General features: G+C 46.2%; 1 protein-coding gene across 1 annotated transcript in view; it reads left to right on the top strand.

Moving 5' to 3' along the window:
• NFASC (neurofascin) overlaps window positions 1–17,805 on the top strand; it is a 639,840-nt gene extending 622,035 nt beyond the window's left edge. Inside the window, exon 32 of the mRNA XM_078644633.1 lies at window positions 10,122–17,805. Within this exon, the coding sequence (XP_078500759.1) occupies window positions 10,122–10,353 (232 nt within the window). The 3' untranslated portion in view covers window positions 10,354–17,805. The remainder of the gene's footprint in view (window positions 1–10,121) is intronic.
• Window positions 17,806–25,973: the final 8,168 nt, after the last annotated feature.

Genomic DNA, 25,973 nt, shown 5'->3' with positions numbered 1-25,973 from the left:
CACCACTATAATAAATCATATCGAATCCTATGCTTTACTGAAAACCCAATCCACTGAGGCAAATCACCCAGATACACTCAATACCTTAATGAACATAAATGTACCACATGCAAACAGGAAAATAAATTAAGACAATCATAACTCTCAGATAACCTCATCATATTGAGAACACTGCTCTATTTGCAGATCTATCATAATCACAGCTAAAGCATCTTATTTCAAGATCACTGTTTGTGACGCAATCAAAGTCCTCTCAGAGGCTAACCAACACTGCACCAATTCTGAGCCTGTAACCAGGCGAGGTCGCCCCCACACACCGCTGCTACCTGCCTGGATTTTTTTACGCTCCTGCCTCGCTTCTGCCGCTCCAGCCGCCGGCCGCCGCTGAGCCGCCTACTTTCCCGCCGCTGCCTCCCTGCGGCACCTCCCCCTTCCAGCCCATTCGCCGCCCGCTCCCGCCACCCAGCTGCTCCTCCCTCCCGGCTCCTTACTTATGACACCCACGGGTACGCGCAGCAGCCACGCGCAGCGGGCGCGCCGATTGTGCGCCAAAGGCAAGCCTGTCTGCACCCGCCCGCGCCCAGCGCCAGGACCCCTGGTCCCCGCCGATGCAAGACCAACTGATGGACCTACGACGCCGCAGCCCTCAACGCACTCAATGCCGGCCGGAACCCCGCCTGCTACCGAGCCAACCCGAAACACACCCACGGACCCTTCACCTGCAAAGCCTGCCGATTCACCTGCCTCCGAACCTGCACCGCACCTGCCAAGCCGAGCACCAGCAACAACCACCTCAAGTGCATCCTGCTCAACACCCGCTCCGTCCACAGACACGCTGTGGAACTCTGGAACCTCCTCGACACAACTTCACCAGACGTCGCCTTCCTCACGGAAACCTGGATGAACGCCTCTTCAGCCCCCGACATCGCCATCGCCATCCCGGACGGATACAAGATCACCCGGAAGGACCGCGTCAACCAGACTGGAGGAGGCATCGCCATCGTACACAAGAACACCATCCGCATCACGACCAACTCCGACGACACCATCACCGCCGCAGAACACCTCCACTTGCAGATACACACCGACCCCAAGACGACCCTCAGAGGCACCCTCATCTACAGACCCCCGGGACCACGCACACAATTCAGCAAAGACATCGCCGACTTCATCAGCCCGCACTCCCTCCCCTCCGCTGACTACATCCTCCTAGGGGACTTCAACTTCCACCTGGAGAACAACAACGACACCAACACCACCACCCTGCTGGACAACTTCGTCAACCTCGGACTCAAGCAACTGGTGAACACCCCCACCCACCACGCCAGCCACACGCTTGACCCCGTCTTCTCCTCCATCAAGCACATCTCCTTCAGCCACTCCACCGGAATTCATTGGACAGACCACAGCTGCGTCCACTTCAGCTTTAGAAGAACCACGACCCACCACCACCCGCAACAGGTTCCTCGCAGGAGCTGGAACAAGATCACCGCCGACCAGCTCACCACCTCCCTCAGCCAGAACCCTCCCGCCAGCACAACAGACCCCAACGAAGCAGCCAGCAACCTCACACAGTGGATCACCAACTGCGATGACAATCTCGCACCAATGAAGACCCCTCCAAGCAGACCCGGCAGCAAGAAAGCCTCCTGGTTCACCGACGAACTCAAGAACTCCAAGAAGAACTGCCGTACCCTCGAGAAAGCCTGGAGCAACAACCAGACCACAGACAACATGACTGCCCTCAAGCACGCCACCCGCAAACACCACCAGCTGATCCGCACCACCAAGAAGACAGCATTCAAGGAACGACTGGACAACAACGCCCACAACAGCAAGGAACTCTTCAGCATCGTCAAAGAGCTCTCCAACCCCAGCGCTGGAAACAACGACATCACTCCCTCGCAAGACCTCTGCGACTCACTCGCCTCGTTCTTTCACAGCAAGATCGCCGACATACACAACAGCTTCGGCGCACAGACCACGCACCCAACCACCGAGCCGACACCCGCCACCACCACCCTCCGCGCCTGGACCCCGGTCAGCACCGAAGACACCACCCGCATGATGAACACCATCCACTCCGGATCACCAACCGTCCCCTGCCCCCACCACGTCTTTAACAAAGCCGACTCCATCATCACACCCCAACTCCGGGACATCATCAACTCCTCCTTCAACACCGCCACCTTCCCGGAGAGCTGGAAGCACGCCGAGCTCAGCGCACTCCTGAAGAAACCTACAGCGGATCCCACCGACCTCAAGAACTACCGTCCCATCTCGCTCTCCCTTTTCCTGCCAAGGTCATCGAGAAGACCGTGAACAGACAGCTTGCGGCCTTCCTCGAGACGAACGGATCCCTCAACCACTCGCAGTCCGGCTTCCGAGCCAACCACCTCACCGAGACCGCCCTCATCGCAGCCACAGACGACATCAGATCCCTGCTCGACAACGGGGAAACAGCTGCCCTCATCCTCCTGGACCTCTCCGCAGCGTTCGACACGGTCTGCCACCGCACCCTAGTGCAGCGCCTCAACAACATCGGAATCCAAGAGAAGGCACTGGAGTGGATCATCTCGTTCCTCACCGGAAGAACCCAGAGGGTCCGCCTCCCCTCGTTCAGATCCGAGGCCACCAAAGTCATCTGCGGCGTACCACAAGGATCATCACTCAGCCCCACCCTCTTCAATGTCTACATGAGCCCTCTCGCAGCCATCGCATGCCAACACAACCTCAACATCATCTCCTACGCCGACGACACCCAGCTGATCCTCTCCCTCACCAACGACCCCGCCACCGCCAGAACCAGCCTACACGAAGGGATGAAAGACATTGCCGAATGGATGAAGAACAGCCGCCTGAAATTGAACTCGGACAAGACGGAAGTCCTCATCCTGGGATCATCGCCCTCCGCCTGGGACGACTCCTGGTGGCCCCCTGCCCTGGGCACCGCTCCCAAGCCAACGGACCACACACGCAACCTTAGCTTCATCCTGGACTCCTCCCTCTCGATGACCAGACAAGTCAACGCCGTCTCGTCGTCGTGCTTCAACACCCTGCATATGCTCCGAAAGATATTCCGGTGGATCCCCACCGAAACCAGGAAGACGGTCACCAGGCACTCGTCACCAGCCGACTGGACTACGGAAACACCCTCTACGCCGGAACCACAGCCAAACTTCAGAAAAGACTCCAACGCATCCAGAACGCCTCCGCACGACTCATCCTGGACATCCCCCGACACAGCCACATCTCCGGACACCTGAAAGACCTGTACTGGCTCCCCGTCAGCAAGAGGATCACGTTCAGACTCCTCACCCACGCACACAAGGCTCTCCACGACCTGGGCCCAAGGTACCTCAACAACCGCCTGACCTTCTACACTCCCACCCGCCAGCTACGATCCACCAGCCTCGCCCTCGCCTCCGTTCCACGCATCCGCAGAGCCACCACCGGAGGAAGGTCCTTCTCCTACCTGGCAGCCAAGACATGGAACTCCCTCCCCATCCACCTCCGGCTGACCCAGGACCATCTATCCTTCAGGAAGCAACTCAAGACCTGGCTCTTCGAGCAGTAGCAGACCCTCCCCCGCCCCCCCCCCCCCCCCCCGCCAGACCCTTGAGACCCCTCTGGGTGAGTAGCGCGCTATACAAATGCTATGATTGATTGATTGAATTCTCTCCAAAAAACCACAACCCCTGCTACAGTCAACACAAGCAACATCATCGACCTGTTCTTCACCGAGAAGATGTACAAAATCAGATCGAGCATTATTATCACTTCCATGCTCTCCACAATTCCAGCCATCACCCTTTGCCTCAATACCAAATGGACCTCCTTCAGTGCAGTCTCATACATGGAACACGCCAATATCCTGAACTCTCTTAAGGCACCTTCCAAATAGGATGATACCTTTCCTTCATCCATTATCAAATCGCTCCAAGAAGAATGTGATCATACCCATCCTCCACATTGTTTACGCCTCCCTAACTCAAAGAACATTCACAGATGCCCTTGAGACCTGTCAGACCTAGCCTTTGCTAAAGAAACTACACTGGACCCAGCCAAATTGACCAACGTCCACACTATTACCCACCTTCCATTCAAAGGAAAAATCTTTCAGAAATCAGTTGCCGCTTAGCTAACAGAGCACATCAGCAAGATTAATCTTCTACTGCCAGGCTTCAGACCATGCCACAGCACTGAGACATACATACTACAAGTAGTTGACGCCTCCCTTTTTCTCAACAACAGGAAAAACCCATGCCTCCTCGTCCTTTTGTGGCCTCTCAGAAGTCATTGAACAGTCAACCATTCTTCTCTGATCAACAACCCGGAAAACATGCATTGCATTTTCAGATACTACCTTCAAATGGTTTACATTATATCTCAAAACCTGGTTCTATCTCATGCAAATATGTTCTACAAGACCCCATCTCCTGTGGAATACCCCACTGCTCCTTCTTCTCTCCCAACAGCTTTCACATGCACATGGATCAATTCTTGCAGACAGAAGCATGAAGCTCTATCAATACAGAGATGATACCAAAGTCTCTCTAAAAATATCCTCACCCAACGAAATACAGAGACTCAAATTCTGCCTCCATCTTGGATGTCAAGTAACTTCCTGAAGGTAAACCCCACAACATGTCATTCCTCACAGATTCCAGCCTGGCAATCCCACATTAACCTACCTGGCTTCACCCCAGGCTGACAGACATGCAATATCTTTGGGACTCATCCACAACACAGACATCTCATTCAAGTAAAACATTGCAAGACTGCTTAGTCCCAAATCTTTCTCTTGAAGAAAGAGAAGCTGTTTCTTCCAGAAGATGACTTTCGAACAACCACGCAAGCCTTTGTTTTCTCCGACCTGGATGAATGCAGCAGTCTACCTAATACCACTATAGAACCCTTGAAAATGATTCCACAGGCAGTGGAAGACCCCAGCTGACCTAGCAAACAAATTAACAATTGCGTTGGGTCAACATCAGGCCAAGAGCCTGCATACCACCAGACTGGAGACAAAACATTGCAAGAAGAAAAAAACAGACTGCAAGCCTTCCTTGTTAATGCTCCTTTGAACCCTGTCAACATTTTTTACTTTTTTATTTATTGAAGTTTTGTATAGCGCTAGCTGGACCCGAGGGTATCAGAGCGCTTCACCGCATGTACAGTTATGAACAAGAACATTTTGGGCGGCCAACAAGAACACAAAGACAATAAGAGAAATAAAAGTCTGCAGATCATCAACTAGTGAGTAACGAGGAACAGAGTTCGAGAGCGCCACATCCGGCTGGGGGGTTTCGGGAGGGGGAGATAGCTGTCCTACCCCCAGACAGAAGCGGGATTTTCGTTACGGCAGAGCACGTTCTAGGAAGAGGGCTTTGAGTAATGTCTTGAGTTTCAGGAAGAAGGTGGTCATTCTGATGTGGGGGGGATGGAGTTCCAGATCTTAGGAGCATTACCCGCAAAGGATTTGTTTGCGGTTTTGTGTTTCCGTGATTTGAGTGCGATGAGAAGAAGCGTGTTGGAGCTTCTGAGGTTCCTGGCCAGATCAGCTCATTGGGTTTGGCGGCCAGGTATTCGGTTTGCCTGTGTGCAAGGCTTTGTGCGTGAGGCAAGCTGTACGGAAGCTGGCTCGCTGGTCAATAGGAAGCCATTTCAGTTCCTTGAGTGCCAGAGAGATGTGCTCATATTTCTTCGTTCCTGTGACCATTCTTGCTGCGGCTTTGAGGGTAGTCGAGAGAGGACCTAGGTGCGATGTTGCTGACCCGGTCTGTGCTGCGATGCCATAGTCAATTCTGGAGAGCACCAGTGCCTGAGTGGCCGGTTTAAGATCTTTCAGGGGTAGGAAGGGTTTTATTTTGTAGAGTAGTTTCAGATTTAGTAACGCGCTTTTGGCGGTCTTTGAAATGTGTTTTTTCAAGTCCAGTTTGGGGTCAAGGGTAATCCCTAAGGATTTCACTGAGTCAGTTGTCGTAATGGCGCCGTTGAGGGTGTCTAAGGCTTTGAGCCATTCAACGATTTGGGGGTTTTCGTCCCTATTAGAGATGAGGAGCACTACGGTTTTCTCTTGGTTAAGTTTGAGGTGGTTGGTTGGGAGCCACTGTTGGACCTCAATGAGCGTGACATTAAGTCTGTGAATGTCTGCGATTGAGGAGGTTTCCAGATAGAGTTGTGTGTCATCCGCATAGAGGTGGAAGGGGATGTTGGAGATTCTTAGCAGTGTGGTGAGGGGTTCTATATAAATGTTGAAAAGTTGTAGGGAGAGAACTGACCCTTGAGGAACTCCTCGGCTAACTGGAAGGGGGTCCGATTCAAAGTTGTTGATTTTTATTCTTTGTGTACGGTTATGGAAAAAGATGGAGTACCATTTTAGGAACCGTCTTTTCAATGCCCGCTCTCTCCTGGAGGACTTTGAGGAGCAGGGTGTGGTCAACAGTGTCAAATGTGGCCGACAGATCTAGGAGGATGGGAAGGCTACATTGATCAGAGTCGAGTGACATGTGAAGATCGTCTAAGAAATTTAAGATTGCGGTTTCGGTGCTACAGCCCTTTCTGAATCCTGATTGGTGTGGGTCTAGTAGTTTGATGTTCTCCAGGTGTTGGGTTAATTGTGGAAGAACACATCTTTCTAGAAATTTGGAAAGGAGAGGAAGATTCGATACCGGTCTAAAGTTGTTCATGTCCTTAGGCTCGAGGCCTGGTTTTTTTAATAGCGGCGCGGCGTGACTTGTCCAATTTTGAGGCAGTCTGGAATGCATCCCTCGCTCAGTGAGCTGTTGATGATCTTGCACCAAATTGGGGCTAGTGTAAGCTTCAAGTCTTTAGTCAGTCTTGAGGGAAGCTGATCAAGGGAGTGGGAAGAGGGTTTAGCGGTGGCAATCAGATTGCTTACCACTTCTTCCTGGACGGGACGGAAGGCAGACCAGCAAGTAGGCGTGATCATTGGGGTATTGCTATTGGTTGCTGGTGTCGGGATTTCCAAGGGGGTGGCGGGCTTAATGCTGAGGCTGGCAAAGTTGTCGCAGTGGATTTTGGACGCCTCCATGTTGGCTGTCACTGGTTTAGATGTTTGGCTCTTGATGATGTTAAAGAGTTCTTTGGGGTGGTTTTGAGCATTGTCTAAGGCGGAGCAGAAGAATGTTGTCTTTTTGCGCTTCATGAGATCATTGTACTTTCTGCGTGTTGCCTTGAGTTGATCCGGATGGGGGGAGGAGGGGTTGTTCCTCCAGGTTCTTTCTAGGGTTCTAAGGTGTTTTCTTTCCTCATTGATGTCTGTGGTGAACCAGGACCTGGAGGGGGTGCGTCTGGGTTTTTTTTAGTTTCAAAGGAGCTATCCGGTTCAAGGTGAGCGCCAAGTTGGAATGGTAGAGCGAAGTGAGTTCAGTGGTTGGGAGGTGATCCGCCGTGTTTGGGAGGAGCGTGCTTAGACCTTCTTCCAGTTTTTCTCGGGGGACTCGGGAAGTGTTCCTGACCCACAAAGGAGCAGCCTGCGTGGGAGGTTGAGATAGGGCCGGTTGGTTGATATGAAAGAGTATGTTGTGGTGGTCGGACCAGTCCACGGGGATGATGAAGTCAATAGTGATTGCATTTTTTTCTGCGATGATTGCATCCAGGATGGCTCCTCTATGGCGTGTTTCCTCTGAACAGTGTTGGATCAAGTTGTTGTCTAGCAGGAGGGTGTTGAGAGATTGGATAAGCGGGTTTTTTGTTTAGTTCCATCTTAGGTTGAGGTCACACAGAATTATGTTGTTATTGTTGGTGAGTGTGGTTGGGTGATCAGGTCCGATAGCTGCACACCGAATTCGATGGAGTTGCCTGGAGGGTGGTATAGGAGGTGGCATTGAAGTGAACTGTTTGTGGGCGATTTGATGCTGACCGATAGGCATTCAAACGAGTTGTAGAGGCAGGAGGGACTTTCTAGGATGGAGAAGTTACTTTTGTGAATAATTGCTATGCCGCCCCTTTGTGCTCGGGTCTATCTTTTCGCGCTCTTTAAATACAAATGCATATTTACACCTACATACATTAAGTTGTGGGGATAGGTCTTTTTATCTGCAAGTTAAAGTAATAAATGTAACATGTGCCTTATTAATATTGATTGAATCTCGATTCTCCAGTTTTCAACAATGGAGATTTACACACTTTTATCTTTTTGCAGCAAATTATAATTGATATGCACCCTTCACAACTGGGAGTAGGATAGAGTTTCCGAGGGATGGTGTTCACCTCCATTGATCAGGAAATGTCATCTGTGCCTGTCATTCAACTCCTTTGATACCCAAAATATCTTTTCCAAAAATTGGAAAAACTGAAAATTGAGGTTTCCTGCCCCATTCATCTCCCCTGTCAGTTGTTTTTTAGAACTGCACAGTTTGTAGTTGAGAACAATTGGTTGCACCTTTCTTGATTATTTAACCCATACAATCATTTACCCTATTTTTAATCCTTACTTCTTTGCGCTCTGGACTGCGTTTTCTGCCAAGATCTATTTTACCTCATTTATCATATAATAAATGATATAAATTACTTTAATTAGTAAACTGGTGTCACAGCTAAGGTATCCCAAACAGTTGCTAATGTGTGGTGGGAATTAAAAACACTTGTAGTTTTGTTCTGATTTCGACAGATAACATCGAGGGGAAATTGATTGTTTATTTAATTTTTCCCTCTTCATCGTCCGTCGAAAAAGATGCAGAGCCCCACAATGATTTGTGATTTTTATGAACAAAGTGCTTAGTCAACTCTCCTGTTTTGTAGTTGGCTGCCTTTTTATTGTCTCTTGAGTTAGGTGTCGAGAAATAGTTGTCAGTGTCTTGTCAAGGTTTTTGTATCGTTTTCTGGGCATATCAGGACCCGACTCTTTTTTGTTAGATATGTACCTTAGCATATTTTTTATTTCGTCATGGACCTGTGATAGTGTCTTATCCGCTCTTAGGGGTTGAAGATCATGTAAATCGTCCCTGCGTTTCTGGCTTCCCTTGGAGTACAGCATGGATTCCAGTCATTACAGGCAATTGTCTGGAAAAACTTTACTTTCTCAGATTTGCAGCTTTTATTAAACCATTTTCATTCTCATTGCCGGGTGGGGAGCTTCTGGTGCCAGGGAATGTTTCAAGAGCTATGAATCTAAGAAAACTCATGCTGCATCACTACCGTTATCGGTTAAGAACCTTCCCTTCTTCATCAAAGTTCCTTATTCAGATTTGCAGCCCTCCATTCACTCACTTTCATTAGGTAGAGGTGATGTCCACCCCATGTGTCGGGAAGAATTCATAAGGTTTGGACATGAGAATGATAATGGCTCTCGGTAACTGTGAGGGAGACAGGCTCCCCCCATTGTTCAGCACAGGGTCCTTCTCACATTTGCAGCCCTTGGATTTTCCCCTGCCATTAGGGAGGGTCTTGGTCCTTTCTGAAAATAGGGCTTGATTCAAGGCGTTTAAATCTATGAAGAATTACTGGCACTGGTAAACAATTGCTACATGTTACTAACTTTCCCTTCTTCATAAAACTGCTTCACTCCTCCCAGTCATCCCTAACAATAGGAATTGAGTCACACTCTGAGACGTCATTTTACTGGACATTAGTTTTAACAATTCATTAACTCTCTTTTTTCAAGCATGGAATCAGTCTCCCAAAATTGCTTCTGTATCTTTTTCTATAGTCTTGTAAAAACACCCAACTCTTGAACTGCCAATCTGGTAATGAGACCAACGCGCAAGAAACTTTCCCTTATGTCCCACGTTCATAATCTCTTTATAAGTGCACAAATTGGTTGGTTTGTTTACATGACTTTTAGCTTCTGGTGGCGCAACAATAATTGTACATTATAGCAAAGTAGTGCTATGTCTGTACAATACAAGCTGGAGGTCACAAAAATATTTATAATTTAGATTTTAATGGTTTAGAAGCTGTCTGTGACCCAGATACACTTATCTGTGGGAATGAGTGCCCACAGCTAATTGTGTACCTATTAGGGTGACTATCTTGCCTGTTTCCTTACCTAGAGTGGGATTTCTCAGAATGAATTTGTGGTTTTCCAGCTTGTCTATCACTGCCTCCCTCAACGTTTGATTTTAATAGCTATTGTTTCCTCCTTTCCCTCACAGTGATGAAGACAACAAACCCCTGCAGGGCAGCCAGACCTCCCTAGATGGTACTATCAAGCAGCAGGAGAGCGATGACAGTTTGGTGGACTACGGTGAGGGTGGAGATGGACAGTTCAACGAGGACGGCTCATTCATTGGTCAGTACACAGTCAAGAAAGACAAGGATGAGACGGAGGGCAACGAGAGCTCGGAGGCCACGTCTCCAGTCAATGCTATCTATTCCCTGGCATAGCGCCACACGCCTGCAATGGACGAACACACACCACCGTAGGACAGGGTTCGAACCGCGTGTGGAAGGAAGAATTAAACCAACAACACAAAACAACGTCCAAACAGGGTGAAAACTGGAGAAATGAACTCATTTGTATGAACAGAAAGGGCAGTTCCCAGTACCCAAGGTGTCAAGAGCAAGTGAGCAGATGGCATAGTTGACTTCGGTGATGCTTTGGGAGAGCACACCTGCCAGCTACAGAGGGACACATTCACCGTCAGCCCCAGAACCCCTCTTTCCTATAATAGACTGTGCTGCTCCCTGCTCATGCATATCTAGAACAGCTCCTTATTTTCTTTTTTTAGAGGACGTTCCTGATTGGAAGAGAGGAAGACATTATTCCTCATGCAGTGTTTGGCAGCAGGCGCTTCAGACATGCACACATCTCCCTCCTGAGGCATATTGGAAGCCCCCGCCCTCACGGGGCTCTCAGGGCCAGTGGCATTGAAGACTCGTACACTTGAACAGCTCCTCATCCAGGCCGCTCATGGGAACCCTGCAGTGTGCAGGGGAGCTGCAGAAGAGACAGTGATTGCCGCTGCACAGAGGTCCAGCCCTCTCTGGATCCTCGAGGACAGTCAAGGGCCATGTCGGCCTTTGGAGCAATGGCAGGCCTTCCTGCTTGGAATCAGTATAACATGTAATCATTAGTATGTGGGACAGTTAGACCTGCATCTATAAGGCTTGGTAAAGTAAGAAAAAAAATCATACACCGAAATACTAAAGTCACTGAAAGCTGAATTGAGGCGTGCTAAAAATCTAAAAAAAAAACAAAAGTGAAAATACATTTGAAGTGTAATACTGGAAACTTTTGGAACGTGAGATAATTTAATTTAATTTAATGAGGTTGAAGGAATTAACCACAATCCCTGTCTGCCTGTGCATATACTTGACGTGAAGTGACAAGAGAGAAGAATCTCTGGGCAAAAAGGGATAAGGATATATAAAGTGCCTAGTTGAGGCACAGCGGCGTGACAAGATACAAGTTCCAGAAATGATGGAGAGCTTTGGATTATGTGTCCTTTTTGATCAAAGTGTTTGATTTTGTTGTTTGAATTTGGACGGAGTGCCCAAAGTTTTGTGTTGTTTCTAATTGATAAATAGCTGAAGGGGTTTTCTAGAGTAATAGGCTTCGTTTGGACATGCCGTGCACAATGGCATATCAGACCACATTCATATTCGCAGTGATGTTCTGCTTCGCTCTGCAAAAAAAACTTTGTGTCAGGTTTATGGCCCTGGTATTGAGTGGGAAGGTCACCATGGAAGAAAAACCCTGATAGCCATTTTATTAATTTTTGAGGTTGCAGAACTCCTTGTCTCCTTTCGTTTTGTTTTCTTTCTTTCTCCCACCCTCTACTCCCCTGTTTCCATTTTCTCTGTTTCTTTCCCTTCACCCACTTTCTATCTTCACTATCCTCTTCCCCTTCATCACCTCCGTATTCTCTTTACCTTTGCTCTTCTTGCCTCAACCATAATCTGCCTCCTTCCTAGTCTCTGTTTCCTCCGTCTCTACCCGTCAAGCGATTCCCTTGTCCCTATTCCTCATGTGTCTGTCTCCCTCACCGCTTCTCCTTCCTTTCACATTTTCTTACTCACTATTTCCTCTCTTTCTCTTCCTCTCCCGTTTTGCTCTTCCATAGCGTCCAAACTCAGCTTCTCAACTTTCTGAGACTCTCTCCTTTCGCCTCTTCCTTCCTACATCTCTCGTACCTTCCCTTCTCTCACTTTTCAGTTGCTTTACATTTTTTATTCTTTACCAGCATTTTTTTCAGACTTCTGACCCAGTCTCCGGAGTGATTATGAAACGGCAGAATAAGACAATAGCATTTTCAGACTCGGGTATCATCCAGCTGAGTCATCAGACTCCATTATCATACATGACTGCATGGTCAGTATTTCCAGTATCAGTCAAAGACTTCATCATTCTCTGGAGTCAGACAGTGTTTGCTTCTAACAGTTAGTGGTTTAATCAGAGCCTAGACTCTGGCATTAGCTAGTGGTATCAGATTGCAGCAGAATTTAATATCAGAGAGTTATCAGCAGATGGGGTTATCTGCCTCGGTTTTCAGCTTGTGTGATTATCCGACGCGACTCCCCCACTGCCGTTTGCTCTGGCAGACTGGCTTCAGTAAGAGGTGGGATCAGTCTCCGGTATCGAACAATGGCATTAGGAGACTCTGGTATTATGAGGCTTGGTATCAGAATGCAGCCTCAGAGTCTTGCAATATGCCAGTGGTGTATCATTCTCCACATATGAGACTCCTAGCAGCTGTGACGACCTCTGATGGTATCAGAATCCAGTGTCAAGCTCCATCCTTGGCTAGTGGGGATAGTGGTCTCCTGCATCAAGCAGGTGTGCTATGAGACTGCTGCCAGCAAGGGTTGTAACCTAGCTTTGGCATCTCTCAGCTTCTTGGGATATCTGCTTCTGTATTGACCAATAGTGGTCAGACCGGGGGTAGTGATTAAAAGCAGTGCTTAGCAGCGACTCTGCGAGGATGTGGTGCACGCTCCTTCATAGCTGACTCGGCAGTCACATCTTCTGCCATGTGGTCTGGCTTCCAAATAAAACATAAGTTGAAAACATAGTTGGTTGCTTCATTGCAAAGGAGTTTTGTATCTGAATTCCGTGTTAGGTCTCCTACCTACCATGGATAACACCAGATCATATCCCCTTCTCACACCATCTGTCACACCAGACTCACAAGTACCACCAACACAGTTTGTAAGTGTTATGAAAACCCCTCATTTGTAGCAGCCTCGTGTTCGGTTTGTCTACTAGGAATCGGCCACATGTGTCTGCACTTCTAGAGCAGACACCTGTGACACCCCTGCACTTGGCACAGCACCTGACTGCTTCGACCGATGAAGTCGTACGAGGAGACCATTTTAACTGAAAGTTATGTCAAATTTGTTTAAAGTTGGACTTGAAACTTGGGGAACCCAGCAGAGGATAGGCTACACTTGTACTGCAACTCTCACATGATAAAAGTTACATTTATAAAGTAATGCCCTTATAAAAAGCTAACAGTTCACTGACTCGAACTGTTTGTGATTTAAAAAATACACTTGCTGTACGCTGTTGATTACGCAAATTATGACTCAGGGGAAGCCTCTATTTAGTGCCATCTTCAAACAAATCAGCAGTGGTTTGTGCGTAGTCTGTGATGTCATAGGACTACAGATTGGGAGATTTTGGAGCTTTTAATTGGAAGTGACAATGTCTCCTTGCTGAACACAGTGCTGTCCTGAGACCTCAACTGCAGCTAGCCGCCATCCATCCGAGTAATGAAATCTGCTCACCCCTGATCCCAAAGATTGCCCACAAATCTCCAGGTACTTCTTCAACACACTGTTTCATATTTCTTAATTTTATGGTGTTTAACAAAAGGTGTCAGCAGCATAAATACAACTTCCATTTTGTCCATAAATGTGGAATTTTAGGTGGGTATAGTATTCTCTCCCTATATCTGAAAACATGACAGTGTTATGGATATGTCCAAGACTGTGGCAGAGTTAATGTTAGGGGTATGTTGGTTAGTGGGGTGAAATTGGTAGAGCATCCGGAGAATCGAGGGTGATGGTTTGCCTGGGCATCTCAAGTAAGCGACACATTAGGAAGGAGAAGGCAATGTGCATCTGGTGCCTTTTCACGCTGCTCCTAGTGCCTGATTACTGTCCTTTGGGATGGTTGTCCCAGACACTGATAGTGGTGCCTGGTCAGACTTCTTTGGCTTTAGTCCTCACTTCATGTCCACTGCTGCTCTGTTAAATCCATTCAGGTTATGTAATTAAGGTCATGCACTGCGTCCATTCCTAGGTGACTACATATCTTTCGTGCCCATCCATATGCTCTTGCAAGAACACCTGCGGCATGATGTTAGACATGATCCAGTTTGATTAGAGACAATATGTGCACACGTGAAATATCCTACCAAGCCTAACACGTGTTATCTCTGAAACCCAGTTCAAAAGTACTTGTGTTAACTGCCTTGATTCAAGTAGTTGTGAGTGACGGATAGAAGCTCACTGTCCATTGTCCTGGCATGAGTTCTGTACCCTCTTTGTTGTGAAGGGTGCTATGTATAATTGACTTGTTTTTTTGTGTGCAAATGGTATTTCAGTTGGTCGTGAACATATCAAAGAGAATGGATAGGAAGAAGTCGCCCAAGTCCATCTGCAGGTCCCCCGATATTGTACGTATTTAACGCAAACATGGAGGCCTGGCCTTCCTCGCTGGCCTGAAATTACATGGCAACCAAATGTGGGAGGAGCGAAGAATACATTGTCATGATGTTTCTTATTTCTGCACTGCTGGTTTGTCATAAGCTATTTACTTGAACTATCAAACAAGTGGAGCGTTGTCTAGTCTGGAGTATAAATAAAGTGGGTTGGTATGGGTTACTTCAAAAAGGATTGGTAATTTATACAAACCCTCTCAGCAAATGTAAGGTTGGATTGTTTTAAGTGATGGTTTGTTTTCTAACTCAGGGTTCTGTGTATTCTTGCTACGTCCGGTTATCTTGTTTCAGATACATCTAAGCCTGTCGACTGTCTGTCCCTACGCTGACCAAGTAGTAAAGCTCTTTTTTTTCCCAAAAGCTTGCCCTCTGACCTGAAGATACTGGCTGCACAAAGTGGCTCAAAGTTGTTCCGCCACACAATTACAAGTCCACAAAGAATTCACCTAATTTGCATGTGTTTGTGCTGCTTGTAAAAGATGCTTGTTTGGTGAACTGTAGGACCGGAGTTTTGGTCCAAGCACATTGTTGACATTTCCTGTGTGCAGCATATTAACTGGCCCATTAATGTCCCATAAACATCTCCAAAGTATTACTCTGTGGTGCTTTGTATCTGAACTTTTAACCATCTTAACTAAACCACAATACCCAGCTATATAATCTCTTCTGTTCTTTTTCAGAAGGTCTCACTTTACTATAACGTGTATTGAAATTACTTGGTTCTTGCGGCTTCTAACATTTGTATTTAACTTTCAATTGTATCTTCAAAATATTTTTGTGTAAGGCATCAAAAGCAAGTGGTCCCCTCAACTACTGCATGAATATCTGGCTTCAGTTAAAATATTTTTCTTTTAAAACCTGAACCTGAGCCTTCAGTACAGCATTCAGTTTTATCGCCATGTCCAACTTCCCAAAAGTCTTGTACGTTGTGAAGACCTAGCATGACGATTTTCTAAGAAGCTTAGAGTGTTGATGTGGCAACAATATCCCATTAATCAGCATCAGTATTACCCAGAAGTGCTCTGAACCTCACTGTGCTTATGGTGTCACACACTATTTAGCATCCAGAGGAAAAGCTCCAGAAGTATTAGTCACATAACATATGTTGGACGTAATGATTTCTAGGAAAAGGAGTGGAATGTTTGATGAAGTTAGACTGGAACAAGAAGGCTAGAAGATGAGTTTGGCATACCTCATTAAGTTGCTTTATCAGGCTTTGAGAAATGTTAAAATGCTCTTGATCACGAGGCAGACTTTTTGGACAGTTTATTTCGATTGGCCTATTGAACATTAGACTTTATGTTCCAGAATACATTCTTCTGGTGTGCCCAAAGCTGCTTGGCTACTCTATTTTTACATGTACCTCATCTCAGGGTTTGTCGTGCTTCCTAGTGCAGTCCTTTTCCTGGTAAATATTGGTCCATAGGAGATCTATGTTCAGGAGTATTTGAGTTTAACAGGCAGACACCATATCCACTAATGTTACTGCCTCTTCTCTTGAATGCTCACAAACACGAGTTGGGCTGATAGGGTAAATTTTCTAACTAGCCATGACCATGATAGACTTTAGCTGTAAGCAATAAGGCTTTAAAAAGAACACAAAGGATGCTAATTTTTGTGGTGGATGACATCCACTTCAATTTAAAACTAAGCTTTGCGATACTAACACCTGTAGCCCTTGGCTGCTTTGATCATGCCCCATCCCCCTACCAGAACCACTGATCTATGCAGATCCCTTTGGCCTTGTCCGTCGTGGGCATTTTTTTGCTCTATTCACCTGGCTAGTTGTAGTTTCTTGTGAGACGTGGATCAGACACTGGTGTATGTACAACCCGCCAGAACGTCCCCAGTTGCACTAATGATATAGTCGCATATCTCTGTCAGAGAAGCTTCTTATCTTATTTTTATTTTGCTGCCTCTACTGTGCCGATGATTTGTAAATATTAATGTTTCTCATTACTTATATGTGTAAAACAGCATTACCTTAAAAAAGAATCTATGTATGTATTTATTTGCCTTTTTACTGTTAATTATGTTATTTATGGTGCGACGGGAGGCTTCATACACACGAAAAGTGGCCTTATTTCTTTCCCCAGATCTCATGCAACCCACTCAGTGAAGGCACACACTCTTGCAACCCACCCAGTGAAAGAGCATTGTGCGTACAGAGATCTTGTTCAACCTATCCAATGAAAGGGCATTGTGCTCAAGGGGATCTCATGCAATTCGTCCAGTAAAGGGGCATTGTATTGTTGCACGTCCTTCACCATGTACTGTGCATGGCCATTTTGACCTCTTGGTTGTGTGGACTGATATTTAATGGACAGCAGGTGGATTCCTATGCTGCAGCAAAAACGTAGCTTGTGCCTAAGGAGCCATTTGCCCACCCAGAAGATAAGGGATTACCCTGGAGCGTGTTGCGTGTGCAGGCCACTTGCAGAATGACAAACATGCACCTTCCATTTCTCATGATTGTTCTTCCATGGCAACCATGAACCTGAGATGTTTTTTCAGTGGTTCCCCTTTCCTTCTGTCTTCATGCATGACCATACCATACAAGAATCTGCCGAGAAGTTCTCAAATGCTCACTGTAGTTTCTCGAGTTGCAAACATATCAGCAGCTGTCACAAAATATGTCAACTGGACTTCCTCCTCTGTGCAGGAACCACTCTCATAATGCCTCATATGTAGTTATTTATTTTTTGTTGTATTTAAAATGGGTCAGAATGTCTCAAGAGTCCGAATCAGGTTGCAACCAGGTGTTGGGCATCATCGCTTAAAAAGGATCTTCTAAGTCCCACCTATCCGAACAGTAAAGAAGTAGTGTAAAGTATGAGGCGAGGTGCAGTGTGTTCTTTTGTATTTATTGCTGGACTAGGGATGGGTTGGAGGAAGATGTACAGGCAAGATGCCTTCTCGTCTGTATGAAGCTTTCGCTTATACTGAATGAGATGTGATCTGCCTGGCCAGTGGGGGTGGGTGGGGTTGGTGTAGGTCAGAGCTGAAGGGTTGATTACTCGATAGGAGGTTGCAAAGATTGAATTAATGATTGAGTGCATGAGAGTAATGGCCAAAATGTGATGTTCCTTTTTTGGAATCACTGTAAGAAACAGACGGATTATTTTGTATAGAGAACACTAATCCTATAATAAAACGCCTATTGTTCCAAACAGTTCTGTGTGCTGTTGATTTCATATCATTCTTGTGATGCACCATGAGGGTACATTGCAGACAGTTGTGTTTAATAGAATGCTTTAATAACATGAGCTGCTTAATTGTGAGACTATTCTGCCATCATTCTGCTTTTACAACCAATATAAAGAGTTAGAAAACAAAATCTACATTATAGGTAGCTTTCATCAACAGAAATAACACAGAAGTTATGATATCACTGTTAGGAGCAGGCATTCTACAGTTGATTTACCTACTTACAAAAACATAGTAAACTAAATAACACAGAGTTGATTATCTGTAATTCGATCCTGCGTAGTTATTCATTACTAGGACTCTTACACATAAATAATATGGGAAATATTACCTGCATAGTTTAAACAACTTTGTATTATGTGACATCACAGTTCTAAAATGTGGGATTTTGTCATTCGTCAGTGGATACTATAATTGTGTTAGCTGCCACATTCGATCATTACAGTTTTTGTTTCAGATTCTAAATGTGATTGAAGAATGTATAGGCCCCTTTTTGTGGGATAGTTATCAGTCACCTGCTACCCACTGATATCCTGCTGGTGTCAGAGAGGAGCTCCTGCAACCTACTTCTTACAGGTCACCTTTAATAATTTGGTAGTTTGTTTCCTTACTTCTTGTGAAGTATGATATGCAGGCATTTATTTGTACAAAAGCATTTATTACACCCGGTACTTACTAAACATGGAGTCTTTATGTGTGCGTATGAGTGTGCATGCATGTGTCAAGTAACCAAAAGCATGTGAACCAGGGTGAAAATTCCACCAATGACCTCATCCGTAAAAGACACACTGAATCTTACTTTGGCATCGTCTTTCCCGCTCTTGGTTTACTTTAATAAATCAGGTTGTAAGGGATGATCTACATGCAAGTTACATTAAGGGCAATTGAGTGTAATCTGAGTGAATGCATAGTTTGAATATAGCCAATATGAGAGTTCAAGGTTGTCTACTCTGTCAATGTAAATTTTAAAATGTAATGTGCATTGCTGGGTTCTGGAAGATCCAGACAACTCAGATCTGCAAAACACTCACTCCCCCAGTAGTCCACATTGAAGCAGCACTGAATGGTTTCATTGAATGAGTCCTTCACTCAAAATTGAACCATGGACTTTCCAAAACTAGATAGCGCATTAGAGGTTTGTCATACACAGCTCCTATCACATATTGGGCTGCTAACCAATAGAAATCCAACATTTTTCCAAAACATTGGGAGAAAATAGCCCAGAGTTCCATTGTTCACAGAGCTCTGTCAGCAACTCCAGGGGTTGTATTATCAAAAGTGTCTGAGGAACGCAACACGTGTTTGTGCCTGCTCTCTGCGTCGCCTTGGCACTTAGGTATTAAAGATGAGGCAGTAAATACTTGTGGGACCCCCTTCCGTAATACAGATTGCAAGGAAGCTAAATTTCAAGGGAGTTTCCCTGATTTTAATGGCGACAATGCAAACCCCTTGCAAATAATGGAATCCTCTGCATCCATGCCATCTGTGGCGGTGACTCCATGATGGGAAGTGCAGGAAACATAACAAATAAAATGATAATAAAAAAGTGTATTACCATTTTATTTTTCTTGGAGGTAGCAGCCAAGTCTGAGGGCGGGAGCAGCAGCAGGGAGGAACAGTGTGCACTTCAGTTTACAAGTGTGCATGTAACTTTGACCGTCTGTCTTGCGACGGCCAACCTGACCTGCTCAGTTTAAGCACTACAACCCGAGCTGTCTAAGACAGCTAGGTGGAGAGCAGGCACACGCCCGCAGCAGCTAAAGGAGCATCGAACCAGCGCACTCCAGCCAATCCTAGTGCTCCTCTATGCTGCCTAAGGGCAGTGCCTGGATTGGTACAGGGGAGTTGACCGAGGCTTTGGGAGCTTGTGTAGAGCCAACGACTGTCAAGACTAAGAGGAGCACCAAGCACGAGGTAGTGGGTAAGTAAATCCTTGGTTTTTATTTTAAGTTGATTTAACTCTGACAGGCACCGTGAGAAACTTGCAGTGTCTCAGCCTCAACTCCAGAGCTCTTAATCGTGGCCCGTTATAAACACTGTTTAAAGAAGAGTTCTGCAAACTGTGGGGCGCGCCCCCCTCGGGGGGGCGCAACACCTTCCTAGGGGCGGCACGCACTCCACTCTAATTTTATCTTTGTTCCCTGACAAGTCTTAGAGAACTCCGGAATGGTTGGAGGGAGGGGAAATCGACGGGGCACGAAGTGCCCATGCTTTTATTATGTTCACCATCCCAGGAGGGGGTTAATCCATTCAGCTTCAGCTGCAGTGAGGAGACGGGAAGTCTCCTCTACTCAAACTGAAGGTACACGAACTGAAGACAGCCTTCACATTCGATAGGAGACTCCTAGCCTGGCACTGCAGCTGAAATGCCTGTCTGTTCGTTTGTTTTCAGTTTAAGCAGTGGAGACATCCTGCCTCTCACTGCAGCTGAAGCATTTCAGCTCTATAAATTAACCCCCTCCTGGGGGTTTAGCGCTTCCCAGAAAGGAGACAAAGTTTCTTTTAAAACTACACAGGCAGACGCAAAAATGCCAGCCAGCCATGTGTTCTTTTGCAGACTGCATGTTCCCTTTTATTATCACCAGTATACCGGATGCACAGCTAAAAAATACTGAATGTTATCTTCACATTAGTAATCAGCAAAAGATCACAATATCTTCTGTTAGTTTAAACATTATTTGTAAAATAATTGCATTACTCGCAATTCTTGTAATGATTTTCATGTTGCCAGTTCTTTGACTTGAAAAATACAAGAAAAACTATTTTGGTACATTATAAAAAATAATGTTTTAACTAATAGAAGATATTGTGATATTTTGCTGATTACTAATGTGAAGATAACATACAGTATTTTTTAGCTGTGGATCTGGTATACTGGTGGTTTTCCACCATAAGTATTGTGTTAGTTCAATAGGCTGGCTACCTTCTAACTGGGTTGCACGCATTCACTAAGTGAAACTTGATTATTCTTTGTTTACTGTGTTCAAATATGGTGTGCACAGACTCTCCACAAAAACCCTTTTATTATCAGCCATAGATTATTCAAGCAGCCCTGGAACAAAAGTAAAAGTTATTTATATTTATATTTGCTGTTCAAAATATGCATGGACAAGTACTGACAAAACAGGTGACTGCTTATTTTTGTACCGCCTGGGACATCAAAATAATAAGCTGTCAACCCTAACCACAAGACTGGGAGTTTGTTGCAGGATTACCACATTATTTATTTCCTCAACCCTGATCCCTGGTTACTGCCATATTAGCAATAGTTGAACACATGTGAAACCCTACGCTGCCGTCAATAACATTCTGAGTTACTTCAAGTGTCTGGGAATGCACCTTGCATTCAGACAACTCGCTTCTCATTCTTGCCCTTCACTTTCACGCTCACCCTGCACTCACAATGATCCCCATGCACTCACCATTCACCCACTTACCCTGCACTCACAGTGATCACTCTGCACTCACAATGCACTTGCACTGTTCACCCTGTACCTCACCCTGCAATCACACAAGCACACTACTCAACCTGCGGTCAAGTGACACTTCACTCACCTGTCCCCCTCACTGCTCAATCTGCAATTTCACTCGAATAAGCCCAACACTAACTATACATTAATTCGTCCCACTCTGCACTTATATCTGCAACCAAATTCATATGGTCACCTCGCTCACCCTGCAGTCACACCTCTTACCCTACTCGCAAACTATCGCATGGCTCACTGTGCACACATGAGCACTCCTGCCACCCACACAGCACAGAGGGTTAATGTGCCTGCTCCATAGAATGTGTACCATCCAGATCACAGAACTGAGTGTGAGTAAACAATGAGTAGCCCTATAACAAAATAAAGAGAGATTAGGTGCATCCTGGGTGAGTGGTAGTGAGGGAATTCATGGAGAAGGAGGAAATGTGGGAGGAGGCATGGCTGCAGTTTGTGCGCCAGCACAGGGGGAAGCACAGAGATGCGTCATATTCTTGTAAATATGTTCCATCCCTGTGTTTCGGGCGTGCCGCAGCATGGCGCAGCCAAAGGGCTTGCGGTGCCTCGCTGCGACACTTCCTTGTAAATCTGCCCCTGAATGTTATGCGCGAGGCGGACAAATATTTAGTGTACCAGATTGCAGAAATTTCTGTCAGGTGTAGGGGGGGGCCAGCAGCTAAAAAAAATTGAGCTGGGGGGGGGCTCAACCTACAAAAGTTTGAAGACCTCTGGTTTAAAGCGTAGCACAATTGAGAGATTGGATGTTGATCAGAAGGTCACTGCTGCCTTTTTTTTAATCACTGCCTGTCAATGGGTTAAATACTCACTCACCAGTTTTATTTGGCACTGGCCGCCACTGCTTGACTTGACATAGTACAGAAACTATTCGAAGATGCCATCAAGAGTAACACTGCGCGGCGCATAGGAGTTGCGCACAGTCATGTGCACCCCTATGGGTGCCACGCAAGGGGTCAGAGGAACCCCTCAGATATCCCCACGCCAACGGGGTGAGTTGAGCCCCTGGCTGCACCCTCCTGCAGGGCGTTTTCTGCCTCCCTTTAAAATGCAGGTCAGGTTGCCACCTGCAAAGTGAAAGGCGGACTGGTGGCTTCAAACAGCAGTCCACCTGTTACTAATGCGCTGTTTCCAGTGCAGGCATGTTTTTATGTCTGCACTGGCAATAACACATTTGCTGTGATACAGAGCACTGTCCAAGTCTGAACGTGGTGCACACATTTAAAAGTGTGCCACCGTGTTTAGAAGACAGTGTGCTGCATCTGTATTCTGTCCTCAGATGCTTTCACTCAAACAATTTCTTCAACTTGAGTGCAGGCACAACTGCATTCTCCACTGACTAAACAAGTTCACAACATGTCTGTGGAGCTTGCTAAAAAAGGAGGGTGAGTAACAAACACTTGCATTTGTTCAAAAGATACAAAATGTTACATAGGAAACAAATGTAAGTAATATGTTTATAATACATAGGAATCTGCAGTCCCTATAATAAAAAAGTGTCTCTAATTTCTTTATAATCGGCAACTTCTGGCACAACTAGTCGCCTATTATAAAGAAATGACAAAGCCGCTCAACTGTAATATCTTATTGAACTCACGACTTTGTATATACATGATTTCTTGCACGCTAGTGATGGAAAATAAACTTCAAGGAATGATCAAATTCTCTTACTGTAAAACACCATTAAGCTTTTATGAGTCACCCTGTGTATTTCTTAACCTCACAAAAGAAATATCTACACTGGAGAGCGCCCCTTCCAGGCTCTGAATCGTATTATGACCCTAATCTCGCCACATGGTACCCAAAGCCTGAATCATGGTGAGAGTTAGTAAATAGCAGCATTCATGCCCCCCCCCTCTGTAGATAACAGACTTGTCATGTATCAATTCTAGAGTCGGTCTCGGTTATTATGTTTTATATAAAAATGTAGACACAATTTAAATTATTAGATTTCCATCCATTCTATATAGTTTTATAGTGCACATTTCTCAATAAACTGCTTTCCCAATGTCTGTGTACTGCCCACATCTGTATATCACTCTGTTGCCCTACTTTCTCGGGAGTGGGCTTGCCAAGTAATGCATCCGTAGTTACCATGCCGTCAGCTTTGAACCCTTGTCCATCTGCAATCACTTTTACCACACTTTACATCACAGTCATTATCACATTTATTAGACCACACACATTAATACAGACGCATGCTACACATACTTTTACCTTACTACACACAGCAAATGAAGGACAGATGTTCCAGGTTACTTAGGCAAGAGATCATAGTACTTTTGTAGGCGTTAAATACAAGCATCCCTCTGCATGTCCAGGACGCACCATCACCCCAGGTGTATACCTACCCAGTTTCTGTTTTTCCACCTATCTGTAGGAAGCAGGTATAGGCTACCCTGTAGCACTCCCCATATCATTTTTTGGACTGTGACTTACTGGTTTGCTATCTCTCCTTCCTGGAATATTTATGTGTGTGGAATGTGTAGCTGCCAATACACATGCTTTGCATACTCCTGCTATCTAGTGGTGGGCTCAACGTATGCAAATAGTTTTTGTTCGAAGAAGTCTTTTGAGTAACAAGCTATAGTGACTCCCCCCTCAGTTGACAATGCATATGGGCATCAACTTGATGGTTAGATTGTTTTCTTCGGTTGTCGAATTCAGACATGCTTCGTCAGGCTCTGAGTCTACGCCGCATGGCGAGCTCCGGCTGGGCCTATCGAGTTCTCTGCTCCCGGTAGCTCTTGAGCAATCTTTCAGTGCATCGGTTTCACTTCTCACCATCCTGGTTGACTGTTTTGGTCCTGCATCGAGAATGGTCTTCTAGCCAGCGTGAGGCCTCAGCCCCTGAGGACACCTTTCCACGAGTCTCGTGTCAAGAATGGTCAAAGTGTGATGGAGGAAACACCCTTTACTGTCCACAGTATCATTTTAAGTACTTGCTGACAAACCAGATTGCTGTCTGCAATCTTTGCCTGTCCCCAGACCACAACAAAGCTTACTGCTCCGCGTGGCTTGCTTTTCAGTCCAAGAAGACCATCGCAACTGTCAAAACTTTCAACTTGCATAGCGTGCCATGGCACAATAGTGAGACGACAAAACCCCAACATCTTTGGGGAGGAGATTGAACGGGAGGACGTTGAGAAAGACATCATTGTCAGACAGGAAACAGCATTCAACCCAGAATCTGATTCCCCATCAGACTCAGTGGACTCAGATCCGCAGCCTCAATGACAGAGGACGCCCACAGTGAGTACCACATCAGAACCTGGCACTCACCGCCCCTCGGGGGGCAGGACTTCGACCTTTATTCAGGGTCACAGCTTCTATGGCCGGCACTGACCTAAGGCTTGACAGTGGAGTTCGACACTAAGCCTGCCACAACAGACCTGGCCTGCCTTGACACCAACAGCATCTTCGCCTCCCACTGGCAGTTCGACGTTAAAAGTGACTTTGAGGCCCAGGGAAATTTCGTCACCCAGTCACCCATCCATGGAGGACTCCAATAGCCAGGAGCTCCCCATCTTCCAGCATCTTCAGGAGGAGCTGGACTCTGTCAGCTGTCTATTCACCTGCACACAGGCAAGATTATTGCTAAGTCCCCACCTCAAGCACATCAGTCTCTCCCTCTTAAGAAGCATCTCAGATTTGAGGAGCAGTCTGAAGCTGAAGGTGAGATCTGAAAGGTGTACCAGCCACCTACCCTTAAGACCTGGTCATCTTTCTCTTCTTCTTAAACCTCTATCTTGTCCTCCTTCTCCCCTACTACAACCACCACTGCCACCACCTCCTCCTCCACCTCCACAACTGCCCTCTTCGCCTCCGGGGTCTTCCCATTCACCGCGACGGGGAGGGGAACCCTTCACCACTAGATTCTTATGAGGTCCCACATACCCAAGAATCCAAAAATGACCTATGGGATGATTATAGGATGGTGTCTGCAGGGCCCAACGACCTTGCCCTATATCCTGTCAAGCTCACCAGTTGGATTTGCATTCCATACTTGAGAAGAGAGCTTTCTTAATAGGAACGCTCTCTCACATGCAGCGGGCCACCCAATCCCTGCCGATGCTTATGGGCATGATTAAGCCAACACAGAAGGTGTTAAAAGATCTGGTGAAGACCACAGTTATCACCCCAAGGGTTGACAAGAAGTATAAGCCCTCACCCACAGATCCACCCTGCATTACAGGCCAAATTCTGCCTTACTCGTGATATATGCCACCTACAAAAGAGCAAATACTCAGGGCACCCGGGAGGACCCACCCCTGGCTAAGGAAAGTAAAAAGCTAGATGCGGTGGGAAAAGTTTGGTTTCCCGGTCAGCGACTCACGTGCACAGTGCCAGTTCTTTGGGGCTATTGGCAAGCTATGACCACACTCAATGGGTAAAAAATGGGGGAGCTTATAAAGCACCTCCCTGATGAGTACAAGCAGCGTGCTCAGGAGATTGTGTCGCAAGGGCAGACCATCTCCAATACTTTTATGAGATGTGCCTTTGACACTGCCGCCAGGGAAGTAAACTCCAGTATCATCTTTTGCAGACATGATTGGCTTCATATCTCTGGCTACAAGCCAGAAGTTCAACAGTATCTGATCAACATGCCATGTGATAGAGAACATCTTTTCGG

Source organism: Lissotriton helveticus, chromosome 5_1, assembly GCF_964261635.1.
Source record: "Lissotriton helveticus chromosome 5_1, aLisHel1.1, whole genome shotgun sequence".
Lineage (NCBI taxonomy): Eukaryota > Metazoa > Chordata > Amphibia > Caudata > Salamandridae > Lissotriton > Lissotriton helveticus.
The sequence above is the reverse complement of the archived record's forward strand: the minus strand, read 5'-3'. Positions and strand labels throughout refer to the sequence as shown.